Below are 24,820 nucleotides of genomic sequence, written 5' to 3'. Positions count from 1 at the left end.
TTCATAACTGATTTGGCATTATGTCTGAAAACCCAACAGCCTTGCTTAACCATGGTTTGTTCAGCCAACCCATTTCAGTTGCTGAGGCGTGAGGCTAGAGCAGCTGGAAAACAATCCAAATTTAGGAGCAACGAGGTGGGTTTGTTCATCTGTGAGATGACACATGTTTTGTTGAGCAAACCACGGTTAAAACAAACAATGGCTTGGGGCTATGTGTGAATACAGCTATAATAAGGCAGTTTCTTAAATTAATATGCTCCCTGAGTACCAAAAATGATAAGCAGGTTAAGTGGGGGAGAATTCTGGAAATCTGGCTTCTGGCTCTGCCCTGCCTTAATGGAGGCAGCCCCCACGGCAGCAGAAGATAATTGGTGAAGGAAAAACAAGGATGATTGAGGTCTAAAGCCTATAGCCTCTTGGGCTTGCTGATCAGGAGGTTGGTGGTTCAAATCTCCACAACGGGGTGAGCTCCTGTTGCTTGGTCCCAGCTGCTGCCAACCTAGCAGTTCGAAAGCATGTCAAAGTGCAAGTAGATAAATAGGTACCGCTCTGGCAGGAAGGTAAATGGCGTTTCCGTGTGCTGCTCTGGTTTCGGTGTTCCATTACGCCAGAAGCGACTTAGTCATGCTAGCCACATGACCCAGAAAAACTGTGGACAGACGCTGGCTCCCTCGGCCTGTAAAGCGAGATGAGCGCCGCAACCCCAGAGTCGTTCGCGACTGGAGTTAATTGTTAGGGGTCCTTTACCTTTTTATTATTGAACTGTAATTTAAAACTAATAAAAAATTATGATAAAAAAGAGAATTTTGGAAATCTGACAACACACGCATCACTTCTGTTTATATTACAATAGTTTTTTTTCCTTCACTCTGCGTGATGTCTGGAACTGGTGGCAATGAGGAACAAAAGTGAAGCCACAGGTATACCTCCCCCGCTGCCCCAATATGCACCAGATGTGGAAGTGAAGGGAACCTTTCAAAGTGGGGATTCTGGTTGACAATGTGGCTGTGAAGGCGCCTGAAAAGCAGCACTCACTGGGCTTCACTTTTCTCTGCTGCTATTAAAGACACAGGAACTCTGTGCCATTTTGCATCTGGTCACCCCTCTGAGTCCTATGAAATGGGGAGAACAAAGCACAATTCCTTACTTCTCAGTGGGCCAAAATATGTTTATGTTAATCTGGTGTTTCCTGCTGCTCCAGTAAAACAATGAGGTTCAGAAAAAGGATGAGAGGTAGGAATGCTATTTTGCTTTTTTCAGTTGCATTTGATTTGCTACCTGTAAAATAAACATTAGGGGGGAAATACTGCAGTGCTTTACTGCTTACTGTTTAATACAATACCCACATTTAAAAGGGAAGAAGGTTTGTACACGTGTGGACTGTTAATAGAATGGTGATTGGAAGTCCAGTGAAATTGACTTCCATAGTTATAAACAGCATACAGTCATTGGGGTTCTGTGGGCAAAGCCCACTGGGCAGCAAGGCAGCAAGATTTCAGGGAATAGAACCCTCCCTGTGTTCAGAGCAGCACTGGATAAGAGACAGTAAAAAATAACAGGAGTCTTGCGGCACATTAAAAGAGTAACCAATTTATTATGGTGTTAAGGTTGCTGGGAAGGGAGGCAGGTGGCGTTGTGGGTTAAACCACAGAGCCTAGGACTTGCCGATCAAAAGGACGGCGGTTCGAATCCCTGTGACGGGGTGAGGTCCCTGCTCCTGCCAACCTAGCAGTTCCAAAGCACGTCAAAGTGCAAGTAGATAAATAGGTACCGCTCCGGTGGGAAGGTAAACAGCGTTTCTGTGCGCTGCTCTGGTTCGCCAGAAGCAGCTTCGTCATGCTGGCCACATGACCCGGAAGCTGTACGCCGGCTCCCTCGGCCAATAAAGTGGGATGAGCACCGCAACCCCAGAGTCGTCTGCAACTGAACCTAATGGTCAGGGGTCCCTTTACCTTTAAGGTTGCTGGAAATGAGCTCCATGAAGGGAAAAATACAGTTCCCGCGATTCTTTGGGCGAAGTCATGAGCTTCAAATGTGTGTTGAATGTGCTTTAAATATCTAGCGTGGGTCTGCCCTCATGGCACACTACTGCCCTGGTTCAGGATTCCCTGGCAGGTGAAGAGAGGTGGACTTGGCCCGGTTGTCAAGACACCTGTGCCTGGCTTGTGTCAATGATTAATGTGGTGACTAATGATGGGAAAGGAAGCGATTATTGATTGGGGGTGGGGAGAACCTGGAGGCACCTGTCCAGGAGAGAGGAAAATGGCGCGCGCCTCAAATTGTTCTCTCTCTGGGGGTCAGTTCCCTTTGTCATCGGAGATCTTTCAAGGTGAGTTTGGGGAAGCTGTTGTGGGGTGGAGAATCATGACCAGGATGGGGCTGTGGTTGGAAGCAAGGAGGGCCGGCCAGAGGAAAGGCAGAGGAAAGGGCTTCAGAACTGACTCTGTTTTTGACTCAGCCATGGGACATGGTGCAGTAAGAACAGAGTGCCTTTGACCATGTGCAGAGTGCCTTCTCCTCACACATGAAAAAGACCAGCCAGCCCTTGTATATCTGGGGTCAGGAAGAAAGGCTTCCGGGTCGGATAAGGTGCACTGTAGTATTCCTGCTTGAGGGATCTCTGCGCTTTTATTCCCTGACTCGCCACTGTCCCTTTCGCACAGTCATCAAGGCTCAGATCTGGATCTTCTTAGTCCCCGTTTTCCTGGGCCTGGTGCAAGTCGGCCTCTTCCTGGAGCAGATGGGCTTCTTCCTGCGCCATGGCAACAGCTCCCGCCGAACCAGCCTCTCGCTCTGGATCCTGGGGGTCTATCCGGTAAGAATGGGCAAAGGAGGCAGGCAGCCTTCTCTTGCGTCTCAGCCTCTTAAGACTGCAACCCTGTGTTCACTTCCTAGGAAATCCAGCTGAGAAACCACAGTGAAGCTGATTTAGGATCCTGGCTAACACTTGGGTCCATTCATTTCAATAGGTTTACCCTGAGTAAAAGTTAGCTGCCTGCAACCCACTGTTCCCATGCTTGCAGCTCTCCCTGTGTACTAGTCACACATAACTGCGTCACACAAATGTGTAATTAGCTGGCTTGGTCTGCAGCCTCATGTTGAGATAGCAGCTAGTGGTTTAAACGGAAGGCTGCATACACACAACAATTCAGAGTATCTTCTGCCACCCGCCCCACAAAGAATTCTGAGCACAGTAGTTTGTGAAAGGCTACTGAGAACCGTAACTCAGTGAGGGGTGAACTATAGCACCCCAAAGTCTTTGTGGGGGGAAATGTGCGCTGAATGTGCTTTGCATAAAATGGATTGTGTAAAGGAATGTGCTGCTTAGGGACAAATTGCAATCCAAACCAGGTGCAAATCTTTTAATATCATATCCCATCTCCTTATCCAACAGGTGTTCAGTCTCACTTCCCTCATCGGTTTGTTCATCCCTCGCACTTCCTTCGTCTGTAACTTTGTGGCCTCCATGTGAGTTTCTTTTGACGGGAGTGGGAACAGGCAGTGGAAGGAGCAGGATTAAATGTAATTTATCCTAAGGGACGCGGGTGGCACTGTGGGTTAAACCACAGAGTTTAGGACTTGCCAATCAGAAGGTTGGCGGTTCGAATCCCGGGGTGAGCTCCTGTTGCTCGGTCCCTGCTCCTGCCAACCTAGGAGCTCAAAAGTACGCCAAAGTGCAAGTAGATAAATAGGTACCACTCTGGCGGAAAGGTAAACGGTGTTTCCGTGCGCTGCGCAGTTTCGCCAGAAGCGGCTTAGTCATGCTGGCCACATGACCTGGAAGCTGTACGCCGGCTTCCTCGGCCAATAAAGCGAGATGAGCGCCGCAACCCCAGAGTCGGCCACGACTGGGCCTAATGGCCAGGGGTCCCTTTACCTTTATCCTGAGGGAATTACTGCCAAGAAGACCTGAAGTTATCTACTTCAGGATTGTTTTTCCTCGAAAAATCTACAGCAAGGCTGGGGAACCTTTGGCACTACAGATGTTGCGGAATCACAACTCCCATCATCCCTGGCCATTGGCCATGTTTGCTGGGGCTTATGGGAGATGTAGTTTAGCATCTTTTAGAGGGCCCCAGGTACCCCACAGCTGGTCTACAGGATGCAACTAAAGTTGCCACTGTGTTTGCTTTTTTTGACAAACGACTCTGTGGTGAATGAAGTTTGCCATCACCTTAGGGAAGGAGTCTGTGAACCTTTAATGACTGCATGGCAGTCTCCTTCATGAAGACGGTGGGCAAACTCAAGTTGCAACAGATTCTCCTCCAGAATCCCAATGCCACATTATGGAACGTTTACTGCAGGTAAGGCTCTAGATTCCCTCAACGCACTTACTCCATTTACTGGCTGGCTGGTCCACTGGATCATTTCCCACCACCCAAATGTAGCTGCATTTGGACCCAGGTCTATTAAACTGATAACTACTAGAGCCCAAGGACCACTTCACTGGGACCATAGAATAGCGTCATACTGGCTGTTCATCCCACCTTCCATTTCCCCATGTCCACCTTCACAACAAATATTATGCAGAAACACCTCTCCTCCTTCAAAATGGATGTGGCCTTGTAGCCTTGTGTCCTGAACATGTGCAACACATTTCAGCCTGAGAACCCAAGGAAGGATATTGTGTATATCATACAAACAAAAGGTGACTTAAGCCTAAGGTCTGAACTTGCTCCACCAACTAGTCCTTTCCAGCTCCACAAAATTGCCTGTTTGATCCAGCAGATGCATAGTCTGTAACTCTCCTGTTCCTGCAGCTACCACTCCATCACCCTCTGGAAATTCCTTGCATTGATCAGAGATTTCTTTGGCGGATCAGACCAAATGCTCCAGCAACTGGAGAGCCAGCGCGTTTCTCCAAACCCTTTCCCCTGTTGCTGCTGTTGCTGCCTTCCTGAAATTGCTGCCAACAGGTAAGCAGAGCCTGCCTTTGTGCCGTGTCAGAGTTGGTCCTGCACATTATAGCTTCCTTATTGTACCCTATAATCTGCAACTGATCCAGAACAGCTAAGCTAAATGCATTCCGCCCCCTTCTTACATCAGGCTCTGCAAAATTTCCTCATTCCCCACATCTCCTTCTTCCTTTTGCCTACATTTTTAGATTATGAAAAGCGCAGGCAAGGACTTGTGGTTTTGTTTTTATTTCTCAGTGGTGCCTAGCACATGACAGATGGTGATAAGCCTTTTCCTTAAGGTCCTACAATGACACAAACACACACATTCATGTTGTACAACAACTTGAAGCTTCCAGACCTTCACATAAGAGCTGTCCTCCTAATATGCCTTTTACCGTATTTATTCTCCTATCTCCATGGCTGCGCAAACCCTGTGCTTTTAAATACATATAAAATGTTGAGCAAGGCTGAATTATTTGACCTCTAAAAATTCTGCAAATCACATTTCCTTGTTCTGGTTTTCCCGTTCAATGTCTCATTTTCTTAGTTCTTGTTTTATGCTGCTTTTAGTTTTAGATTTTTAATGTACAGTGGTGCCCCGCAAGACGAAAAACTCGCTAGATGAAAGGGTTTTGCGGTTTTTGAGCTGCTTCGCAAGACGAATTTCCCTATGGGCTTGCTTCACTAGATGAAAAAACTCGCGGAACGAATTAATTTCGTCTTGCTAGGCACCACTGTATCTAATTTATGTGTAAGGGTGTAAGGGTGGCACTGTGGTCTAAACCACATAGCCTAGGGCTTGCCGATCATAAGGTCAGCGGTTCGAATCCCCGCAACAGGGTGAGCTCCCGTTGCTGCTCTGGTTTCACCAGAAGCGGCTTAGTCATGCTGGCCACATGACCCAGAAAAACTGTCTGCGGACAAATGCTGGCTCCCTCGGCCAGTAAAGCGAGATGAGCGCTGCAACCCCAGAGTCATCCATGACTGGACCTAACGGTCAGGGGTCCCTTTACCTTTACCTTTAATTTATGTGTGGCCAGAACCAGAGGCACCATTCACCTGGGGAGCTTATAGTCAGGGCTGCTGCAACAAATAGCTGTGCCAGCCTTTGGGAGGCAGAGACATGAGAGGGCATCAGAGCAGGAAGGGAAGGAAAGAGGCACAGAGGCCAGTGTTTCCTGCAGCACCCCTGACCATCATTCAAGGCACCCCAGGGTACCATGGTGCACTGGTTGTATATAGGAAGTGCAGTGTAAGCGGTGGAAGTTAGCCAATGACATTTTATTATTGAGATATTTGTAGAATAAATTTGGAAGAAATTCTTCCAACTTTTCTTCTCCTTCTCTTTATTTTTTATTTTCTTTCTTTTATCTCTTTTGTTCTTTTTTATATATGTGTGCTTATCTGAAATATATATGTATGTATGTATGTATTTGCAATATTTTGCTTATATTTTGTAATAATTATGTTAAATATTTTAAAAAAAAGAAAAGAAAGAAAACCACTGGCTGCTTCTTCTTCTACAGAACAAACTTGCGATGTATGACGCTGGCTGTGTATCAGCTCTCTGTCATCAGGACCATCCTCTTTTTCGTCACCCTTATCCTCTGGACGGATGAGAAATATGACTATGGCGATGTAAGTAATTCTGGCTGTGAAATTCATGGCTAACAGGCAGAGAGGAAGGGAATTAAGTCACACCTTGGGCATGTCTATTAAGCACAGAATGATTACTTGGTATTCCCAGTGATGCTGCAGGTTGGATATTTTCCTGAGGAAAGTGACAGGTGCCCATTCTTTGGTCTGTTGATAGATGCTTCCATTGGACTGAGCTGACTTGAATCTGGGCATTCTTATGAGTAACGAAGCTGGTCTTAATTATAGCCAAAGCATATCAAATTGATGTGGCAAGGCAGCTCAAATTCTGTATGCATAATGATAGGAAGCTTTGGCTGAACCTTAGCAGTAGTTTCTTTGGATGACAACCATAGAACAAGGTTGGTATCGCCGCTGGATCTTACCATGAAAATGCTGTTACGTTCCTGAGCACCAGGCTGGGACCACCCAGGGCAAACCTAGCAATTAGGGAATGGGGCAACTGTTGATTGGTATCAATTAAAAGTTGCTCATCAGGATTTTAAAAGCACAGTAAAATTCCACAGCCCTGGGAATGGAAGCTCGCAAGCAGCCTCCAGTTCAAGTAAGTGCAGGACATAAATTGAAAGGTGGGAAGGAAATGAATGTGAGAAGCAAGTTCAAAGAATTGTGTTGCCTTGGTTAACAGGCAAAGAGGGAACAGCAAGGGCCACTCCTGGGTGATATAAGCAGAACCACCACCAGTTCTGGCCCCCAGACCACCTCCGGATTTCCATAGATGGAACTATATTATGTTAGAGATGTATATGAAGTGGTCCCCTTCAGGTCTTCCGCTGGCGCCCACAAAATATTTATCTCAACACACACACACCCATCACCCCACCATGAAACATGGAGGGTGGTTAAGGTAACATTTTCTCCCTTGAAATGTCCATAGACCTGAAAGGGGAAGTTAGAAAAGCAATGTTCTTTCCCACTTCCTCTTTTAGCTCTATGGGCTTTTCAAGGCTCAGATTGTTTTGGATCCAGCTTTTACCCAGATCCCTTGGAAATGGTGTGTGAGTTCTCTCTCTCTGTGAGATACTTGCTCAGGTGTGGAGCCCACAGCACTCATTCAAAAATTCAGATCTTCCTATGTGCCTTAAAAAACATTGATGATCCCTGCTGACAAAGAGCGCAACAGCACTTCCCATCTTCTCTGTTAATTTAAAGCCAGATAAATTGAACCAGTGATTTCATGATTAGGCTATGGCAGTGTTTCCCAACCTTTTTTGGGCAAAGGCACACTTGTTTCATGAAAAAAATCTCGAGGCACACCACCATGCCAGATGGGGAAAGGTCACTTTTTACTTATGTAAAAAAAAATAAAAAAATAGTAACAGCATAGAAGGTAATGGTTAGGCTAGCATCCCTCTTCCAAATATGCTAGGTTTTTATTTGCAGGGAAAGCATGGGGAAAGCATTCAGCACTGTCATTCTCCCATCTGCCATCTGAATTGGTACTATTCTGGGTCAACTTACTCTGCTGCATGTGTAGATGAAAATGGCACCAAGTGTGGGGGAGGGGGCAGAACAGGTTTCAGATACAGGATATTAAGCATACACGTACTTCAGATTGAACTGGTTGCTTGCTTTGCAAGTTTTCATTTCCCAAATGACTGCCTTGGCAAGCGCAATACCTACCAGGCTCAACGCCGGTCTCGCGCTGCCGCTTCCCGCGCTCTCAAAGACCCGGGAGGAGGAAGGTGTGAAGGGAATCCCGAAGGCGCGAAAACCTCGCGCATGCGCAGGCCTTCCGCCTGCGACAGCCCAGTAGGCCGGCCGAAGCGAGCGGCGATGAGATGTGGGAGGGAGCTCGCTCGCCGCCCTGCGTCTGCCTATGTGGGGCACGTTACAGCCCCGTGACGTCAGCGCCACGCAGGCAGCCAGGCAGGCAGACGGCGAGAGCCCCGTGCTGGGCGGCCTCTCCTCGCCGCCGCCCTGCCTCTCGCCGCCCGACTCGCCCGCCTCCCTCCCACGGCACACCAGGCAACGTCTCGCGGCACACTAGTGTGCCGCGGAACACCAGTTGGGAAACACTGGGCTATGGAACAGGATGGGATTAGCTACAGTAGAAATTTGAGCTTTTCTATAGTTATTGTATCCTGCTATTTATATGCAGTTTGGCAAGCTGTTCACATTTCTGATTATACCAAAGTACTAGTGCTGAAGCTTAGCCTTTTCCATGATTTATTTTCATACATTTTTATACCCCTGCTTAATATTTCAAAAAACACTGTGGTATTAATTTGTAGGAAGAAACTTAAGAAAGGTGTCCTAAAAACAGCAACTACCTAAATATACTCTCGAGAGCTAATGTTTCAGGACCTTGAAGTGTGTTTTTTGTTTTCTCAAATGTGCTGATCTTCACTGCACCATTCAGCAGTGGAGTTAGGGAATTTTAGATTCTGCGCTTAACAGTCTTGCTGCGTCCATGGGCAAGTGTCTGTGGCTCTTTAGGAGCTAATGTGCATTACTCAAAATGGCATAAGCCACTTTCTCCTGCTGCTGAGGGGGGCCCTGGACTTCTACTCAAAAGTCTTGCTCTGAAAGTGCCATTCGTGACAGATAATTTTGCCCAGATACGTGTTGCTGGGGAGAGTCAAAGCATCTGACATCTCATTTGCCCATCCCTCTCTCCCAGGTGAGCTACACCAACCCCAACTCTTACATCTACACACACCATCATTCCCATCTCCACATTCCTTTTTTAATATATTTTTAATTTATATTTAACATACTATTTCCAACAATCATTGAACATAATTTCATACCTTATACAATTCTTTGACTTCCATCAATCACATCTGAAAAGTTTCCAATCTTTTTCACTTAATTTACATTTCTTAATTTCACTATTACTTTTAATTTTCTTAACTAATAGCTCTCTTCATAACCTTCCTTGCAATATTTCATATGTTCCTCCTTACAAAGCTTCTTGCAATCCTACTAGCATAATCTGTTGATTACAATTGCTTTTCAAATAGTTCACATATTTATTCCAGTCCTCTGAGAATCTCTGGTCCTGCAGGTTTCAAATCCTACCTGTCATCTTACCTAATTTTGCATAGTCCATTAATTTCGTCTGCCATTCTTCTTCCGTTGGTAATTCTCGTTTCCATTTCTGGGCCCAAACACATGTTGCTGGGGGGAGTCCCAGAATCTGACATCTCACCTTTGCCCATCCCTCTCTCCCAGGTGGGCTACACCAACCCCAACTCTTACATCTACGCCATCATTGCCATCTCCACATTCCTATCCTTCTATGGCTACTTGCTCTTCTACAAAGCCACAAAGCCAGCGCTCAACGGCTACAGCTTGCGCTCCAAGTTCGTCTGCATCATCTTGGTTCTCGTCCTCTGCGGCCTGCAGAGTGGGATCCTGGAGACCATGGGGGCAGTGGGGGCCATCCCTTGCAGCCCACCTCTCTCCCCGGTGACACGCTCCCAAGGTAAGTTGCTTCATGTAGGCCAGGAGCCTGCAGCAGGTGCCACTGAGGGTGGCTGGCTGACGGGCAAGTCAACCTCACTCTCTGACTTGCCACCTCAGGGCAATTGCCTTCCTTGCTGTCTCACGCCAGAGAGGTTCCCTGCCCCCTTGCGGGGTCTCTCGGGGCAGAGGAGGGCGCAGGGAAAATAGTTCCTTCAAAAAGCTGGCTCTTGGGCAAGGGGCAGGGCGTCATCTGGGCTAGCCTTCACTAACCTAGTGCACCCCAAGAGTTGTATTCACAGCAGATCTAAGGAGATTGTTCCATCAGCGTAAACATTTCTGCATGCTTGACAGTGCCCCTCTCCCGCCCATGCAGTTCTCAGGGTTCCCTCAACCCCCTGGAGCAGATTTGGGGAGGCTGTGGAGGTGTGCAGGGGGAAGTCCAATTCAAAATGTTGGTGCTGACCTTTAACACCCTAAATGACCTCGGTCCAGTATACCTGAAGGAGCGTCTCCACTCCCATCGTTCTGCCCAGACACTGAGGTCCAGCGCCAAGGGCCTTCTAGTAGTTCCCTCGCTGAGAGAAACCAAGTTACAGGGAACCAGGCAGAGGGCCTTCTCGGTAGTGGCGCCCTCCATGTGGAACGCCCTCCCACTAGATGTCAAAGAGAAAAACAACTACCAGACTTTTAGAAGACATCTGAAGGCAGCCCTGTTTAGGGAAGCTTTTAATGCTTAATAGACAATTGTACAGTGGTACCTTGGGTTACATACGCTTCAGGTTACAGACTCTGCTTACCCAGAAATAGGACCTTGGGTTAAGAACTTTGCTTCAGGATGAGAACCGAAACATGCTCCGGTGGCACGGCAGCAGCAGGAGGCCCCCATTAGCTAAAGTGGAGCTTCAGGTTAAGAACAGTTTCAGGTTAAGAACGGACCTCCGGAACGAATTAAGTACTTAACACAAGGTACCACTGTATTTTAATATTTTGTTGGAAGCCACCCAGAGTGGCTGGGGAAACCCAGCCAGATGGGCAGGGTATAAATAATTTATTATTATTATTATTATTATTATTATTATTATTATTATTATTATTATTATTATTATTATTCTACTTGGAATCATTGTGCTGGCTTCCGCTAGTGCAACTACGGCACCTGCCAAGCTAGCTGGGGCTGATGGAAGTTGTAGTCCAAAACCTACAAAGGTCACCAGGTTGGCGAAGGCTGGTCTGGCCCAAGCATCAAAGGTGCCAGGCACGCTTCCTCAAACTCGGCCCTCCAGATGTTTTGAGACTACAGTTCCCATCATCCCTGACCACTGGTCCTGCTAGCTAGGGATCATGGGAGTTGTAGGCCAAAAACATATGGAGGGCCGAGTTTGAGGAAGCCTGGTGTAAGGAAACTGCTTTCCCTTGCCGATGCACAACTGGGAGAGCACTGGTAGTCAAGTCTCTTTCTACCCACCTGACACCTGAAATTGCATACGATGTTGGATGTGGGGAGAGTGGGCAAGGTCTGGGGGAAAGCAACCTCCTGGGCCAAACCTGAATCCCTAACAGGCCGTAAGTTCCCCACCTCTGCTGCGGAGCGTAAAGGGTAAAGGTAAAGGTACCCCTGCCCGAACGGGCCAGTCTTGCCAGACTCTGGGGTTTGTGCGCCCATCTCACATCTATTGGCCGGGGGCCAGCGCTGTCCGGAGACACTTCCGGGTCACGTGGCCAGCGTGACAACGCTGCTCTGGCGAGCCAGAGCCGCACACGGAACGCCGTTTACCTTCCCGCTGGTAAGCGGTACCTATTTATCTACTTGCCCCCGGGGGTGCTTTCGAACTGCTAGGTTGGCAGGCGCTGGGACCGAGCAGCGGGAGCGCACCCCGCCGCGGGGATTCGAACCGCCGACCTTTCGATCGGCAAGCCCTAGGCGCTGAGGCTTTAGCCCACAGCGCCACCCGCGTCCCTGCTGCGGAGCGTACCATATTCTTAATTCTCTCTTCACCCCTCCAGTGATCTACTACTATTCCCTGGCTGTCGAGATGTTCTTCATCGGCATATTTGCCCATTACTCTTTCCGAAGAGCCGAGCCGCAGCTGGACACTCAGCAGGTCACCCGCCATCGAGCCTCCCAGACCGAGGGTCCCCGGTCTGGACGCTGCAGCCCAGGAGACGACGCGTCCATGGAGGGAGCCAACCCGGGCTACCTGGGTGAGGAGTCTCTGTGTACCATAGAGCACACTCCGCTGGACCGGTTTGATTTCATTGTGGGGGGGCCTGTGGATGGCTGGGGGCCAGGCATCCTGAGAACAGGGCCTCCACGGGCTGAGGGCCTGAAAGCCAGCTCCTCGCGCCAAAGTACTGGCGCAGAATCACCGCCAGCTGGAATCCAAATCCATGCCCAGGTGGCCAAACTGAATGGTGAAGGGGTCACTGTTGTGTAGCCCTCAATCTCCAAAGAACGGTCCTCCCTTTGTGGCAACACCTGGATTCTGAGGAAACAAGGACTGACCTGAGGAAAACAGGATGATGGAGGAGGATGACAGCAACAACCATGAACTCCATGCTTTGGCAAGGAGTGGAGCAGGGGGAGAAAGGACGAGTTTACCATGAGGAATAAATAGCATTGTGAGGGAATTTCAGTCCATCTACTCCTGACTGTCAGATTAAAGAAGATAAAGTAATAAGCAGTATGCCTAAGGCCAGAATAATAAAAAAGCTGGAAGGACATGCGGTACTGGGAAACAATATGCCTTTGTTAAATTATTATCAACAATTTCTGCAGCACTCAGAACACAGTCTGACTTTGAGGGAAGGGAGACCAAGAGAATCCTGTCTTTAGCCCACAGCTGCCCTGGATGGATGAACAGGAATTTGAACCTCTCTCTGTGTGTCTTCCCAATAAAGCATTCCAGCTACTTATCACAGCAAAAGAAAAGCTCTGAGCGAGTGACAAAGCTTTATTAAAATCAACACGGTTTTGGTTGGTCAGGCAGAAAGGGACTTTGTATTGATAAAACAGGAAATTCTGTAAAATAGTGGTTCCCAATTGGTGGTCTGTGGACGTCAGCGGGTCTGTGTAACCCACCCAGGGGGGTCTGCATTTTTAATGTTTGAGGTTTTACTGTGTTTTTAATATTTTGTTGGCAGCCGCCCAGAGTGGCTGGGACAACCCAGTCAGATGGGCAGACTGTAAATATTATTGTCGTTCTTATTCACCTAACAAAAACTACCATAGAGATATCAAAATTTTCAAAAGTAAGGGGTCCATGGCCTGGCTTTTGAAAAACAGGGGGTCTGCAGTACTTAGCTAATGGGGAACCACTGCTGTAAAAGGTAAACCAAGAAGGATGAAAAGTCTTTCGAACCAGCAGGGGGCGGTATGCATCTCTTGCCCCCCATTTCTGTGATAATGTCACGTTGACAGTTTTCCCAGGGCGTCTGTGACTTCGGCCTCTAGGGGCTCTTGCTGCTCCTGGAGTGCATTTCCCTGTTGAGGCTGGGGCACTTGCTCCTTGGTCAGCAGATTGTGTTTCTTCAAGAAGCAGGCCTCTTCGTAGGGAGGGCAGATGGGAGGCTGAGTCGGGGGTACGTAAGTGTATTTCTTCTCGGGATCCAGCTGATCAAATGGGAAAGAGAGCAAGGGAGCCTTAAAGCAGGTGGTCCAAGACCCTTTCCGGAGCCTAAGCACCATCAACCAGAATTATCCTTTTTGTGAATCTCCAATGCTAATCAATGGGCACCTCCGTTCTCTACGTCAATGCTCTACTAGCCAATGCTAGTTCTGCTTAAGACTTGTAGGCACCCGTCTGTCTTGAGAGACAATGGAGTGCCACTCCAGGGGTGGAGTCACACCACTTTAGTAGCAGCGCCAGAGAGACCTTCCCAGGTCGCAAGCCTGGCCATGTGTCTGGAGATCCTGGGCTGCCCAGATGACAAGACCCCCCTCTCGGCTTTGCTGAAGTAGCACAAAGGAAAGCAGAGCAATGCGCTCGGCACCGGCATGGCTGCAGGAGTTGCTGGAAGGAGGCGTACAAGGCACCATCTAACCATCTTAGGGACTCCACTCAGGATTTGTGTAGCCTTTTCTTCTCCCAAAGATGTCCCACAAGGCAGCACAGGTTTTCCTTCACCTCGATAAGTGATGGCCCTCCAGCTGTTTTGGGACTACAAATCCCATCATCCCTAGCTAACAGAACCAGTGGTCAGAGATGATGGGAACTGAAGTCTCAAAACAGCTGGAGGGCCAAGTTTGGCCATCCCTGACCTAGATGGACCCCCTTCCCTGGTGGATGAGCCCCATCTGCCCCTCACTTCCTTCTACAGCACATGCAGAAACCGCCTTCTTGACCGTTGGACCCGTTATTGGTCTCATCCAGAGTAGACTCATTGAAATTAATAGCTGGGACTGAGGTCTAATAATTTCATTGAGGCTGCTCCAGGTAGGACTAAGATTGGATGCAACGCTGCCTGTTTCAGGTTCTCCTGCTGATAACTGCAAGGCACCAGGGACTTTGGACTGGGAATCCCTAATAGAGGGACCCATGTACTTCAATCTTTGCACTGAAGACAGTATGCCTCTGAAATACCAGTTGATGGAAATTGCAGATGGGGAGGGAGACTCCTATTGCCCTCAGGTCCTGCTGGTGGGCTTCCCACTGGCATCTGGTAGGCCACTAAGGATGCTGGGCTAAGATTGGGCCTTTGGTCTGATCCAGCAGGCCTCTTCTGTTCTTAGCGCCACCACTGCCAATGACCAGAGGGTGGTTTTGCAGCTACCGATTCAGGAAGGACCACGTGACGGAAGAGGGCCCATAGGACTCCCCCTGGTTCTAAAAAGCCTGCTTCCTCAATCGGAGCAAAGACAGATGGAGCCACGCTTCAATCGCCCATTCCCACTGGCCTCCAGGCACACCACCCAAGACCAGCCTTACCTGCAGAGGGTATGTCCGGTCGGAATCATAAGCACTCAGGTCTCCACAAGCCAGGAAGGGGACAATCACCCGATTGGGGCCCTCCAGCTGGTTAAAATCCACATCTGTATTGGGAGAGGTTTGGTAAGTGCTGCTTGCAAACAGGTGGACCCTTCAGGGTTGAACACAGCCTGCCCCGCCCCACTATTCACCTTTCTAATTCTTTACAATTCCTAAACCTATTCCCCTCATTTGCAAATATCCTTACAACATCTTTTTTAAAAATTCTCTTTGGCTAAGAAGCTTTCAGACTCCTCAGTCCTCCTGGGGAACATATTTTTAAAGGAAACCTGGCTTAGGGCAGAGGTGCCTTTTCCTCCTGCTAAAACGCTGCTTCAGCAAAAAGGGCTTCCATTACTTGGGCTGATCACAGTGATAATGATGGTAACAGCAGCAAGGGAGTCTTTATTAGGCGCTATAACTAGGCACCATGCAGAAGGTAATAGAATATAACACAACTGCTGCCCAGAAACGTAAGACTCCAATAAGATTTAAAAGCAGAGAGAGAAAAAAATACCAGAAATTGGACAAGGAGAAATACGGGGGAATCTTTTTGGTGCAGCGAACCGTATCTTCATCTTCCCATACCATACAGGGCCAACTTGTGACAGCCACCTGTCAATCATCTGATATCATGATGACAGGTAGCCTATCCCAGCCCCCTCTTGAAGTTGCCCCCGGGGGGGGGAGATAACAAGCAAGCAGGATCGAGATCCCTCCCAATCAGCTGGTGGGCAGAGAGCTCAATCCTACTTTCTGCAGGGATTAGCTGAGCGATCCAGTCAATGGGGCAGGTTGGTCTTGTTTGGGGAAAACAGTCTGGTGGCCCTGAAGACCCCAGGTTCTCCATCCCTGCTTTAGAAAATACCACATTCATCTAGGTTTTCTGTCTCACTGCAGATGTTAACATATTAAAGCTACTGTGATTTATGTTATCACCAACAGTGTCAGTTGTGAATGTTCACAGTCAAAATAAAAAAATTCCTTCCAGTAGCACCTTAAAGACCAACTAAGTTAGTTCTTGGTATGAGCTTTCGTGTGCATGCACACTTCTTCAGATACACTGAAACAGAAGTTGCCAGATCCTTCTATATAGTGAGAAGGTGGGGAGGGGTATTATACCTTCTCACTATATAGAAGGATCTGGCAACTTCTGTTTCAGTGTATCTGAAGAAGTGTGCATGCACACGAAAGCTCATACCAAGAACTAACTTAGTTGGTCTTTAAGGTGCTACTGGAAGGAATTTTTTTATTTTGACTATGGCAGACCAACACGGCTACCTATCTGTAACTGGAACCATGGAATGTTCACAGTGTTTATTTTCTATGCAGCTAAGCTTCAGCTGAATTTGAATTGGCTTTACTTTTTGTGTAGTCTTGTCGCTGGCCTGGAGGCTTTACATTTTTTGCCCTCTGCATCCACCTGGCTATCTGATGGCATGGAGTCCAGTCCAGGAAAGTTTACACCACAACCAATTTGCTAATCTGCAAGTTGCCACAAGGCACTTTTGTTATATTTCCTTTGTCAACCTGATTTCCTTATGATCAAACTGCACTCACTGCACACTGGATTAAAACTGATATTTTCCCTAGGCAAATTCATTCTTTTCATATCCAGAACTTATGGAAAACTTTGATTTCATTGCGTATATACTATGGGGCCTGCCTGGCTTCTCAAGACATTGACTCTATGGACAGGAAACATATGACAGCTTCAGCCTCCAGAGTCCCTGCTCAATACTGCCCAAAAACAGAAAGAGAAGCAATCCGACAATGGATCACTTCCTGGGACCAATCACAATCCCCCTGTAGTCAATTTGCACCTGCCCTCTTCCATCCAAACTTTCTTGCCTCTGCCCTCAAACCTCCCACTTTCCCTTCAGTTTCCCTGCCCTGCGTCCCCCAACACAACAGGAACCCGCAGAAACATCTCTTCCCCCTTCAAGGTTCCTTACCGTAACAGTGATCTAGCAAAGGATTGGACATGTTTGGCACATAGCCTTCAGGGGGGCTGTAGTTTCGGCAAACAACGAAGGCCTCTGGAAGGATGAAAAGGCAGTTAAAAGCTTTGGTGACCACCGCTCTGGCATTCCAATAAGATACGATAATTTTTATTGTCATTGTCCCATACAGAACAACGAAATTGAAAAAAAATTAAAATCTACATAAGACATTCAAAACCAACAAGCCTGGTATCCCAGCTATCCCAGTCTGGTTAGCCCCCTAAAAACTCTGATACCCCATTTTTAAAATACAGTGCACTCCCATAGAGTCTCCTTTCACTGCATTTAAAACCAAAATCGCATTTGGATAGAAACTGTTTCTTAGTCTTTATAACCCTGTACCTTCTTCCAGAAGGCAGAAGCTGAAAGAGATTTTTTCCAGGGTGTGCACTAAATTATACACTAAATTATACACAAACACACACACACAACCCCCTGCTGTTCCCCCAATACAGTTGGTTATCAAGCCCCGTGAGGAGTATGCTGTGCCTAACCTCAACCTGCATTGGGAAAAGGCATGTTCTGCACTAAAACCATCAGACTGGAGGTGGGGGGGACACACAGCAAAGAGGACAGAGCATCTGCTTTGTAAACAGAAGGTTCCAGGTTCGATCCCTGGGATCTCCTGGCAGGGCTAGGAGATACCTTTGCCTGCAGCCCCTGAGGCCCACTGCCAGTCAGGGCTGACAACTCCAAGCTAGATGGATCCAGTAGCCTCACTGATGTAATCCAGCTTCCTATCTTCTGATAAACGGGCCGTTTCCAAGCTTCCATCAAATACGAGCATGACCAAGAACCAGCGTGGAGCTATTCAGACACAGACTCTGTTCTAAATTGTTTCCACTGAGTTCTATGTGACAGAATAAAACAGTCTGACTCCTGGGATGCAGAAGATGAGGGACGCATGACTCATGCAATAGACAGGAGGCTCTTCAATGGCAAGAGCCCATTTGCCAGCAGTGCCCTTGAGAGAATGACCTGCAAAGATGAATGGCTGTCGCTTACATCTATAGGAAGCGAGGAAACACAGCCTTTGGGGATTAGCTTTGCAGCAGGAGCAAACAACTGCCCACTACCTCCAACACTGGGTAGACCGAGCCTTCAACAATAGTACAGTGGTACCTCAGGTTACATATGCTTCAGGTTACAGACTCCCTTAACCCAGAAATATTACCTCGGGTTAAGAACTTTGCTTCAGGATGAGAACAGAAATCGTGCTCTGGTGGCACGGCAGCAGTAGGAGGCCATATTAGCTAAAGTGGTGCTTCAGGTTAAGAACAGTTTCAGGTTAAGAACAGACCTCCAGAACGAATTACGTTCTTAACCTGAGGTACCACTGTACACAGAAGATGTGTTGTACACATGTCCTAATTTTGCAAATGCATGGCAACCAATTGAACGCAATGTAATGGGATTCTTGTCCCTAGCTGAACTAGGAGACTAAGGAAACGTGTTTGCATAAATTTAAAAAGTTAGCCTAAACTGCAAGTGCAGCTGCTGCAACACAAACATGACTTTTGTTTTTTAAAAATGGCACTGAAGCAGAAAAGGCCTCCACCAAAGATATCAAAGCAAATCAAAAGCCCTAAGAGAGGATTACGCCACAGCACGTGCAGATTCTGTTGTGCGCTTCTCTGACCTGCGTTCACTTTTGTCTTTTTGGAGAACTGCTCATTTGCTTTCTTTTAATTGTAAGAGGTTGCTGCAAGGAGCAGGGTGGAGGTAGGAGGAAACAGTTGGCAAAGCAATGGGTGATAGGGCGATGAGAAAGACGCTGGAAGTCACGAGGGGACGTGGATATCACGCAGGGCGCAAAAGCACCATCTTTCCCCCTCTGCCTGCATGCTTCCAGACATTCACCTGCAACAATGACAACTAGAAACATGGGACCAGCAGATACAACTAAAGAGCTGCGCTAGCAAGAGCCAGAACAAGTCCCGCCAGCACAACATGGCTTCCCCTTGCCTCTCCTCCCCTTCCATGCCCCCCAGATAGGCTCTGGGGGTGTCGGGAGGGGCCCCAGAACAGCCTACAGGGGAAGAAGAGGGGGAAGGTTGTTTCATTGGGCAAGCAGAAATACTCGCGCAGACAGAGCAATCTCCTTAGTGCCACTTAGAATTCCACTCATTATTATAATTTTTTGAGATTCCAGTGATTCTGAACAAGCTGTCAGATCCTGTAATGCTTTGTAGAGTTTCCCCCATGAGTGGCAAAGCTGCAAGTTAACCAAGCTTGCAAGAAGCTGTTTGGTCGCTCACCGATGCTGGAGTTGCGGCTACTTCGGGGTTTGGCGCACGTCACATCAGGAAAGAAAATTCGCAGCTGGGAATAGAGGAGGGTGATGTCCTTCCCTCGGAATATCTAAGGTAGGGAAGCAAAATGCCATCATCTCGCCTGGATAAACTGCATTCTTACACCACATTACCCAGGCTGGGGATGGCGACACAGATGAAGAGGAATCCTCCGCCAATGAGAGATGGGGAAGGAGCGTAATTCAGATGTCCTGGAGACACTGAGCTCAGCGGCATCAGGTGCCAAGAGGGAACAAGTCCAGGGTGCTCCCGAAACAGACTCAACATGCAGCCAGCACCCAAGTGCAGTGACTCTTGATAACACTGGAAATGAACCCAAGTTCCCTGCTCTGGGTTTTCATGAAGTCACAAGATCCTGCCTCAGCATGTCAGCAGAAAGCACATCAGGAGGATTCCCAATGCCACTGACGGCCACCTTTGCCTTAAGGCAGGCATGGCCAAACTTGGCCCTCCAGATGTTTTGGGACTACAACTCCCATCATCCCTAGCTAACAGGACCAGTGGTCAGGGATGATGGGAATTGTAGTCCCAAAACATCTGGAGAGCCAAGTTTGGCCATGCCTGCCTTAAGGTTTCAAGTCAAGCTCTCATGAATTTGGGTCCTTGCATTCACAATTCCTGGGAAGCGTAACGGGCTGTTTTGCTTTGTTTGAAAGTATCAGGTTGTTATCCTCTGGGTCTTGCAATATTCTTGTTTGAAGGTGAAGAGTTATTAAGAATTCCAAATAGCGGCTTATTTCACCAGAGGTGTTTAAACACCGTTGTTATCATTTTCATATAAAATACATTTTTGCCGTGTGGCTGAAAAACACGTCACCTTTGGTCTGTCTTCTACTATACCTTACTTTGTGAGTTAATTTTTCAGCACTAGCTATGGGCCAGATTTGACTCTGCCATAATTTGTACCCCTTTTTGGCAAATTTAATTTTAACTCCTACTCAGTTGTGTTTTTCTTTTTCTGTTTCCTTATACCTTACACATTACTGAATTATATTTTAAAATAAACAAATAAAAAGAAATAAAAGTTGAGCTTACAAATTTTCAGTATTCCTGCTCAAGTTACCTTGTTCCTCTTTTGAAAAACCTCCAGGCTGACGCTAAGGGCTGATGAAGTGGACAGTGCCACCTAGTCCCCAGCCTATTTGCTGTGGTGCCTTAGGTGAGCTCAGGTGAACAGCAATAAGCAGGTGCTGAAACATCACTGCAGGGTGATGACTTTGGTGCGGTGCCCACAGCAGCCCTGTTTGGCTATACCTGTTTTGTCACACCTAAAGCAGAAGTGCAGTGCCTATTGACTCTTCCCTGATCACCTGCAGGGCTCACCTTTGCTACAAATGTGCCTCCCTTCTTTAGCACGTGCGTAGTGATGTTCAGAGCCTGGAAGAAACAGAAGGAAACAATCAGCACCAAAAGAGAAAAGCCTTTTTGGGCACAAAGATGCAGCAGGTGAGGAACAAAGCCACCAGCATCCCATGACAGTTTGGGCCGGAAAAGAAACCTAGATAAAAGGTGAAAGGGTTTGCTATGGTCCTGCTCTTTTCCTCGCTGTTAGCAAAGGCCCAGTACTTGTAAGACAGGGTGGGAAAGTGGACTGGATCCTGGGCTTTTCCACCTTCAGTGGCTCATTGTGACACATGAGCAGGGTCCACCTTGAAGTCAGCATTGATCAGCTGATGAGTGGGAACTGAACGTCTCCCCGGCCAATGCACCATCCGGAACAGTCTTTACAGCTCCCGACTGTGAACTGGCAGCCATGTCAACCCTTCCTTGGGTTTCTGAGAATTCACAAGAAGTTGTGACTGTTAATCTGTTTTTACAGCTGTAGCATGCCTTTTTTAAAAAGCCAAGATTCAGAGCCAAATGCTAAATACTGTACTGAAAATCTATTTTTGAAATGGCATATTGAGATTGTGGGGCAGCCCTAACCACAGAAGACTCCACTTAGGAGCAATCTATAGATCTTCCAGGTCTGGGGATTATCATGACACCAGATAGGTCCTTTGGAGGGCATCCCATTAACCTGTTTGATATCAGGCCTTATGTCAGGACCCAGAACAGTGTGGCATTTTCTGGGGCCTGTGGATCCCAGGAAGACTCACAGGGGCTGATGTCATACCCATCACTTGCTGGCACTGCTCCTATCGAGCTTCCTGATCTGCTGCATTCAGTCAGCCTGGGCTACTTTCTGCTGAAGGATGCCAACCGGCTCTTCCATCAGTGCAAAGCCCCCACAGCACCCATTGTGGTTGAGTTTGCTCATTACACATAGCAGCAAACACCAGGAGATACTCACAGCGAGCAACAGCTGGGCCTGAATGTACTCATCTATGTCATGGAGTCCGGTCACTGCAGAGTAAAGGATTTACATATCAGAGCTAATACAGGCAGCTTTTCAATCTAAAGCCCAGCAGAGTTCCCTGATTCCCCTGACAAGGCTGGGAGCCTGGTTGTCACCTACCATCAGGGGCTCCATCGCACACCACCAGGTCAGCGGGCTGCCCTTCAAAATGGCAAATGATCTCCTGAGCTGTAGAGACCTGGAAACAGAGAGTTAGGTGGGTATGTGAGCAAAGAGACTGTTCTCTGGGTAGGCCTCTTTTTCTTCTGCTGCTTAGATGGGGTAGAGGCCAAGCTCAAGGCTGACATCACCCCAAGATGCACTAGGTAGCACCTACCTTGGTAATGTCCCCCTGAATTTGGATGACACCTGGCAACGGAGCCATGGCTTGCAAATCTACAGCTACTATCTTGACATCAGAGTTTTTCATGTCTTCTCCTCTGTGGGGTGGAATATAAGTAGATGCCATGAGTCTAGCCCATCTCTAAGGGGACGGAACCCACTAGATATATTTGAACTGAATCATTTGCTTACTTGATCTTTCGGCTTAAAACCTGGCTCCAGCTCCCAGGAGCTGCGCAGAGGTCCACAGCTCTAGAGACACCTAGGAAGGACAAGAGAAGATCAGTTAGCACCTCTGCAAAGGGGCTGAAAAAAAGACTAGGAAGCAGAAATCCTGAGATGATTCTCTGGGGGAATACATGACTGTTTAAAGTGGTAAGATGGGGCTTTTGTTGCAGTGTTATCTCCCCAAAAACAGGACTCTGGTCATCCAAATAAAGCTATCTGCTAGAAGGAGGTACCAAAGCAAAAGTATTAATATTCCACTTCACAGGTTCTGGGTCTAAGCCCTGGCATTAAAAATAGGTTTGAGTGTTCAACACTTGTTCATGCCCTTCAGTGATGCAAGAAAAAGTGGTAATATAATGGGGATTCATGTTTTTTGGCCCACCTTGAAACAAATGGTATTCCTCATCCAGTTGCAGAAGTTTGAACGCACTACGGGCTCGCCACCCCTCTTCTTTGGCCAGGCGGTAGTAAATGTCACGCTTGTCTTTGGAGGAACGTCCCATCCTCACTTATCTGACAGGTACTAGAATGCGAAAGAAGAACGTGTCTGTTACCTGCTTTGCCACTGTGTGGGGAAGAACCTCAACTGTGGGTCAAAGCAGTAGCACTGGCTTGCTATAATGAATGAACTGGAGGCATAACAGGCCAGCCCTAGAGGAAGTAGGTAGCTATTAGCTAATCCAGTATCAATATCAAAATGGCTGCAACAGAGAACCTCAGAGAGTACTTTTTAAAGCCCTGGAGAGTTGATACATCTGAAACGCCTTTTTCTGAAAAGTAAAAGAAACTCTTGGGAGGTTGTTCCAAAGCTGCAGCCCCACCACTGAAAGAGCTCTTGTAGATTTTACCTTTTAAGTGGATGTTATTCAGGGCAGAGCTCAGTCAGATGGGTGGGGTACAAATTATATATTTTCGGTAGTGGCACCCGCCCTGTGGACACCCTCCCACCAGATGTCAAAGAGAAAAATAACTAACTTTTAAAAGACATCTAAAGGCAGCCCTGTTTAGGGAAGCTTTTAATGTTTAATAAGTTATTGTATTTTAGTGTTTTGTTGGAAGCCGCTCAGAGTGGCTGGGGAAACCCAGCCAGATGGGCGGGGTATAAATAAATTATTATTATTATTATTATTATTATTATTATTACTACTACTACTATTTATAATTCCCTGAGGTACTATGAGTTCAGACCGTTTAGGGGGTTAGTAGAGAATAAGCATCACCTTGAAATTTATCTCTCAAAACTGGATAGCTAAGTTGTTCCAAGTGTGGTGTAGATAATACCAAGGTTGCTGGTTTGATCCCCATACAAACAGCCGCTTAAATTCCTACATCTGACTAGATGATCCTCAGGATGCCTTCCAACTTTACAATTCTATGAAAATCCGTTCTGCACTTTTTTAATGCACTTGTGAAACCCTGGAGAGCTGCTGCCATTCAGAGTAGAGTCATACCTTGGGATAAATATGCTTCACGATAAGTATTTTTGGGTTGCGCTCCACAGCAACCCGGAAGTAATGGAGCATGTTACTTCCGGGTTTCGCCGCTCGCACATGCGCAGATGGTCAAAATGATGTCACGCGCATGTGCGGAAGTGGTGAAACGCGACCCACGCACGCACAGTTGCGTCTTACATTCTATTCAGGATGCGAACAGGGCTCCGGAACGGATCCCGTTCGCATCCCGAGGCACCACTGTAAGGTCTGACTCAATACGTGGCAGCTTTCTAAGCCCCTGTTATTATTTCCTAATTCTTCTTGTATTCCAGGATTGGTTGCTAGCACTGATGAAAGGGTTCTCGGGTAAAGACTTAGCTTAACCTCAGCTTCTTGTTGCCAAGTGACCACAAACGGAAAATGAAGCTGTTTTGAATCCGCAGCACGTCAGAATGAAAGGTGGAGACAGGCTTGTGAATGATTTGCTACTCCATACCAAAATAATTAAATCTTTCTAGGGGGAAAAAAAATCCCCTTGGAAAGAGAAACGTGGTGCGGTGCGTCAAGGTGTGTAAGACTCCATCCCAGTGTTCTCCTTGACATTCCACATTTTTGTGTGCAGGGTGAGCCCATCATGCGAGTCCCCACATGCAGCGTGGAAATGGTGCAATCCAGAAACAAGGCCCCACTCCACCCTACCCAGCTTCCTATAAATCTTAGATCCGAGAGACGCTGTTGGTATGGAAAGCCAACCACCAGGCAGACAGGCAGGATTCATATTAACGTAACCGCCCTGGGACCTAAATCAAATAAACAAATAAACAAGCTCTCTGCAGATGCTTAGCGTCGTAACAGGGAGAAACCAGCAGGTGAAGAAGGCGCGTCCCTCTACAGAAATGCAACCGATGGAACAGAGCTTCATCTGTTGAATGTCTGCCTGCCCCACCAACTTGTTCAGAGAGCACAGAGTCCCAAAGGAGGCCTAGACTGGCTACCCCAAAACGCGCCGTCCTTTCCCCATGGAGATATAAATCCCATATATACCGGAAGCGTCGCCCGCTGAAAACGGCCCGCGGTGGTTGTTTTTCACATGCCGAAAATGGATGGCCAATGCAAGGATCTGTAACTATGCCCCGCACCACGCATGCGCAAATGGTATTACAGCAAACGAGGCGCCGCTTGCTCTTCTGCGTCGGTGTGGCGCATGCGCAGTTTGAAGGCCGTGCGCTCCTCCC

General features: G+C 47.6%; 2 protein-coding genes across 4 annotated transcripts; one reads left to right on the top strand and one right to left on the bottom strand.

The window, feature by feature from the left end:
- Window positions 1-1,733: 1,733 nt before the first annotated feature.
- LOC309522271 (organic solute transporter subunit alpha-like) lies at window positions 1,734-12,992 on the top strand. 2 transcript variants are annotated; one of them, XR_014214999.1, is made up of 7 exons: window positions 1,734-2,329; window positions 2,664-2,815; window positions 3,395-3,468; window positions 4,761-4,916; window positions 6,425-6,536; window positions 9,732-11,555; window positions 11,934-12,112. XR_014214999.1 is itself a non-coding variant. In XM_082205496.1 (7 exons), the coding sequence occupies exons 1-7, from the start codon at window positions 2,191-2,193 to the stop codon at window positions 12,398-12,400; spliced, it is 1,317 nt and encodes a 438-aa protein (XP_082061622.1). In that variant the 5' UTR covers window positions 2,176-2,190; the 3' UTR covers window positions 12,401-12,992. The 2 variants fall into 2 exon arrangements, 1 of the variants encoding a protein (XP_082061622.1); XM_082205496.1 differs by having other exon boundaries at window positions 2,176-2,329; window positions 9,732-9,984; window positions 11,970-12,992.
- On the bottom strand, window positions 12,902-24,762 carry FTSJ1 (FtsJ RNA 2'-O-methyltransferase 1). 2 transcript variants are annotated; one of them, XM_082205530.1, is made up of 11 exons: window positions 24,630-24,762; window positions 22,535-22,675; window positions 22,117-22,186; window positions 21,920-22,022; window positions 21,703-21,781; window positions 21,538-21,590; window positions 20,568-20,621; window positions 19,191-19,293; window positions 16,885-16,968; window positions 14,891-14,994; window positions 12,902-13,575 (listed from the first exon to the last, which is right to left on the bottom strand). In XM_082205530.1, the coding sequence occupies exons 2-11, from the start codon at window positions 22,653-22,655 to the stop codon at window positions 13,372-13,374; spliced, it is 975 nt and encodes a 324-aa protein (XP_082061656.1). In that variant the 5' UTR covers window positions 22,656-22,675; window positions 24,630-24,762; the 3' UTR covers window positions 12,902-13,371. The 2 variants fall into 2 exon arrangements, with proteins under 2 accessions (XP_082061656.1, XP_082061657.1); XM_082205531.1 differs by having other exon boundaries at window positions 22,535-22,717; window positions 24,630-24,726.
- Window positions 24,763-24,820: the final 58 nt, after the last annotated feature.

Source organism: Podarcis vaucheri (assembly GCF_965113315.1).
Source record: "Podarcis vaucheri genome assembly, chromosome: 17".
Classification (NCBI taxonomy): Eukaryota; Metazoa; Chordata; class Lepidosauria; order Squamata; family Lacertidae; genus Podarcis; species Podarcis vaucheri.
This window is presented reverse-complemented; position numbering and strand designations above follow the sequence as displayed.

Coding starts and splice junctions, on each gene's coding strand:
- FTSJ1 (XM_082205530.1), bottom strand. CDS start 22,655: ATGGGACGTTCCTCCAAAGACAAGCGTGACATTTACTACCGCCTGGCC. Junction 20,622..21,537: donor AGGCCCAGCTGTTGCTCGCT/GTGAGTATCTCC, acceptor TGTTTCTTCCAG/GCTCTGAACATCACTACGCA. Junction 13,576..14,890: donor ACCGGACATACCCTCTGCAG/GTAAGGCTGGTC, acceptor CCATTTGATCAG/CTGGATCCCGAGAAGAAATA.
- LOC309522271 (XM_082205496.1), top strand. CDS start 2,191: ATGATGGGAAAGGAAGCGATTATTGATTGGGGGTGGGGAGAACCTGGA. Junction 4,917..6,424: donor CCTGAAATTGCTGCCAACAG/GTAAGCAGAGCC, acceptor CTTCTTCTACAG/AACAAACTTGCGATGTATGA. Junction 6,537..9,731: donor AGAAATATGACTATGGCGAT/GTAAGTAATTCT, acceptor CCTCTCTCCCAG/GTGGGCTACACCAACCCCAA.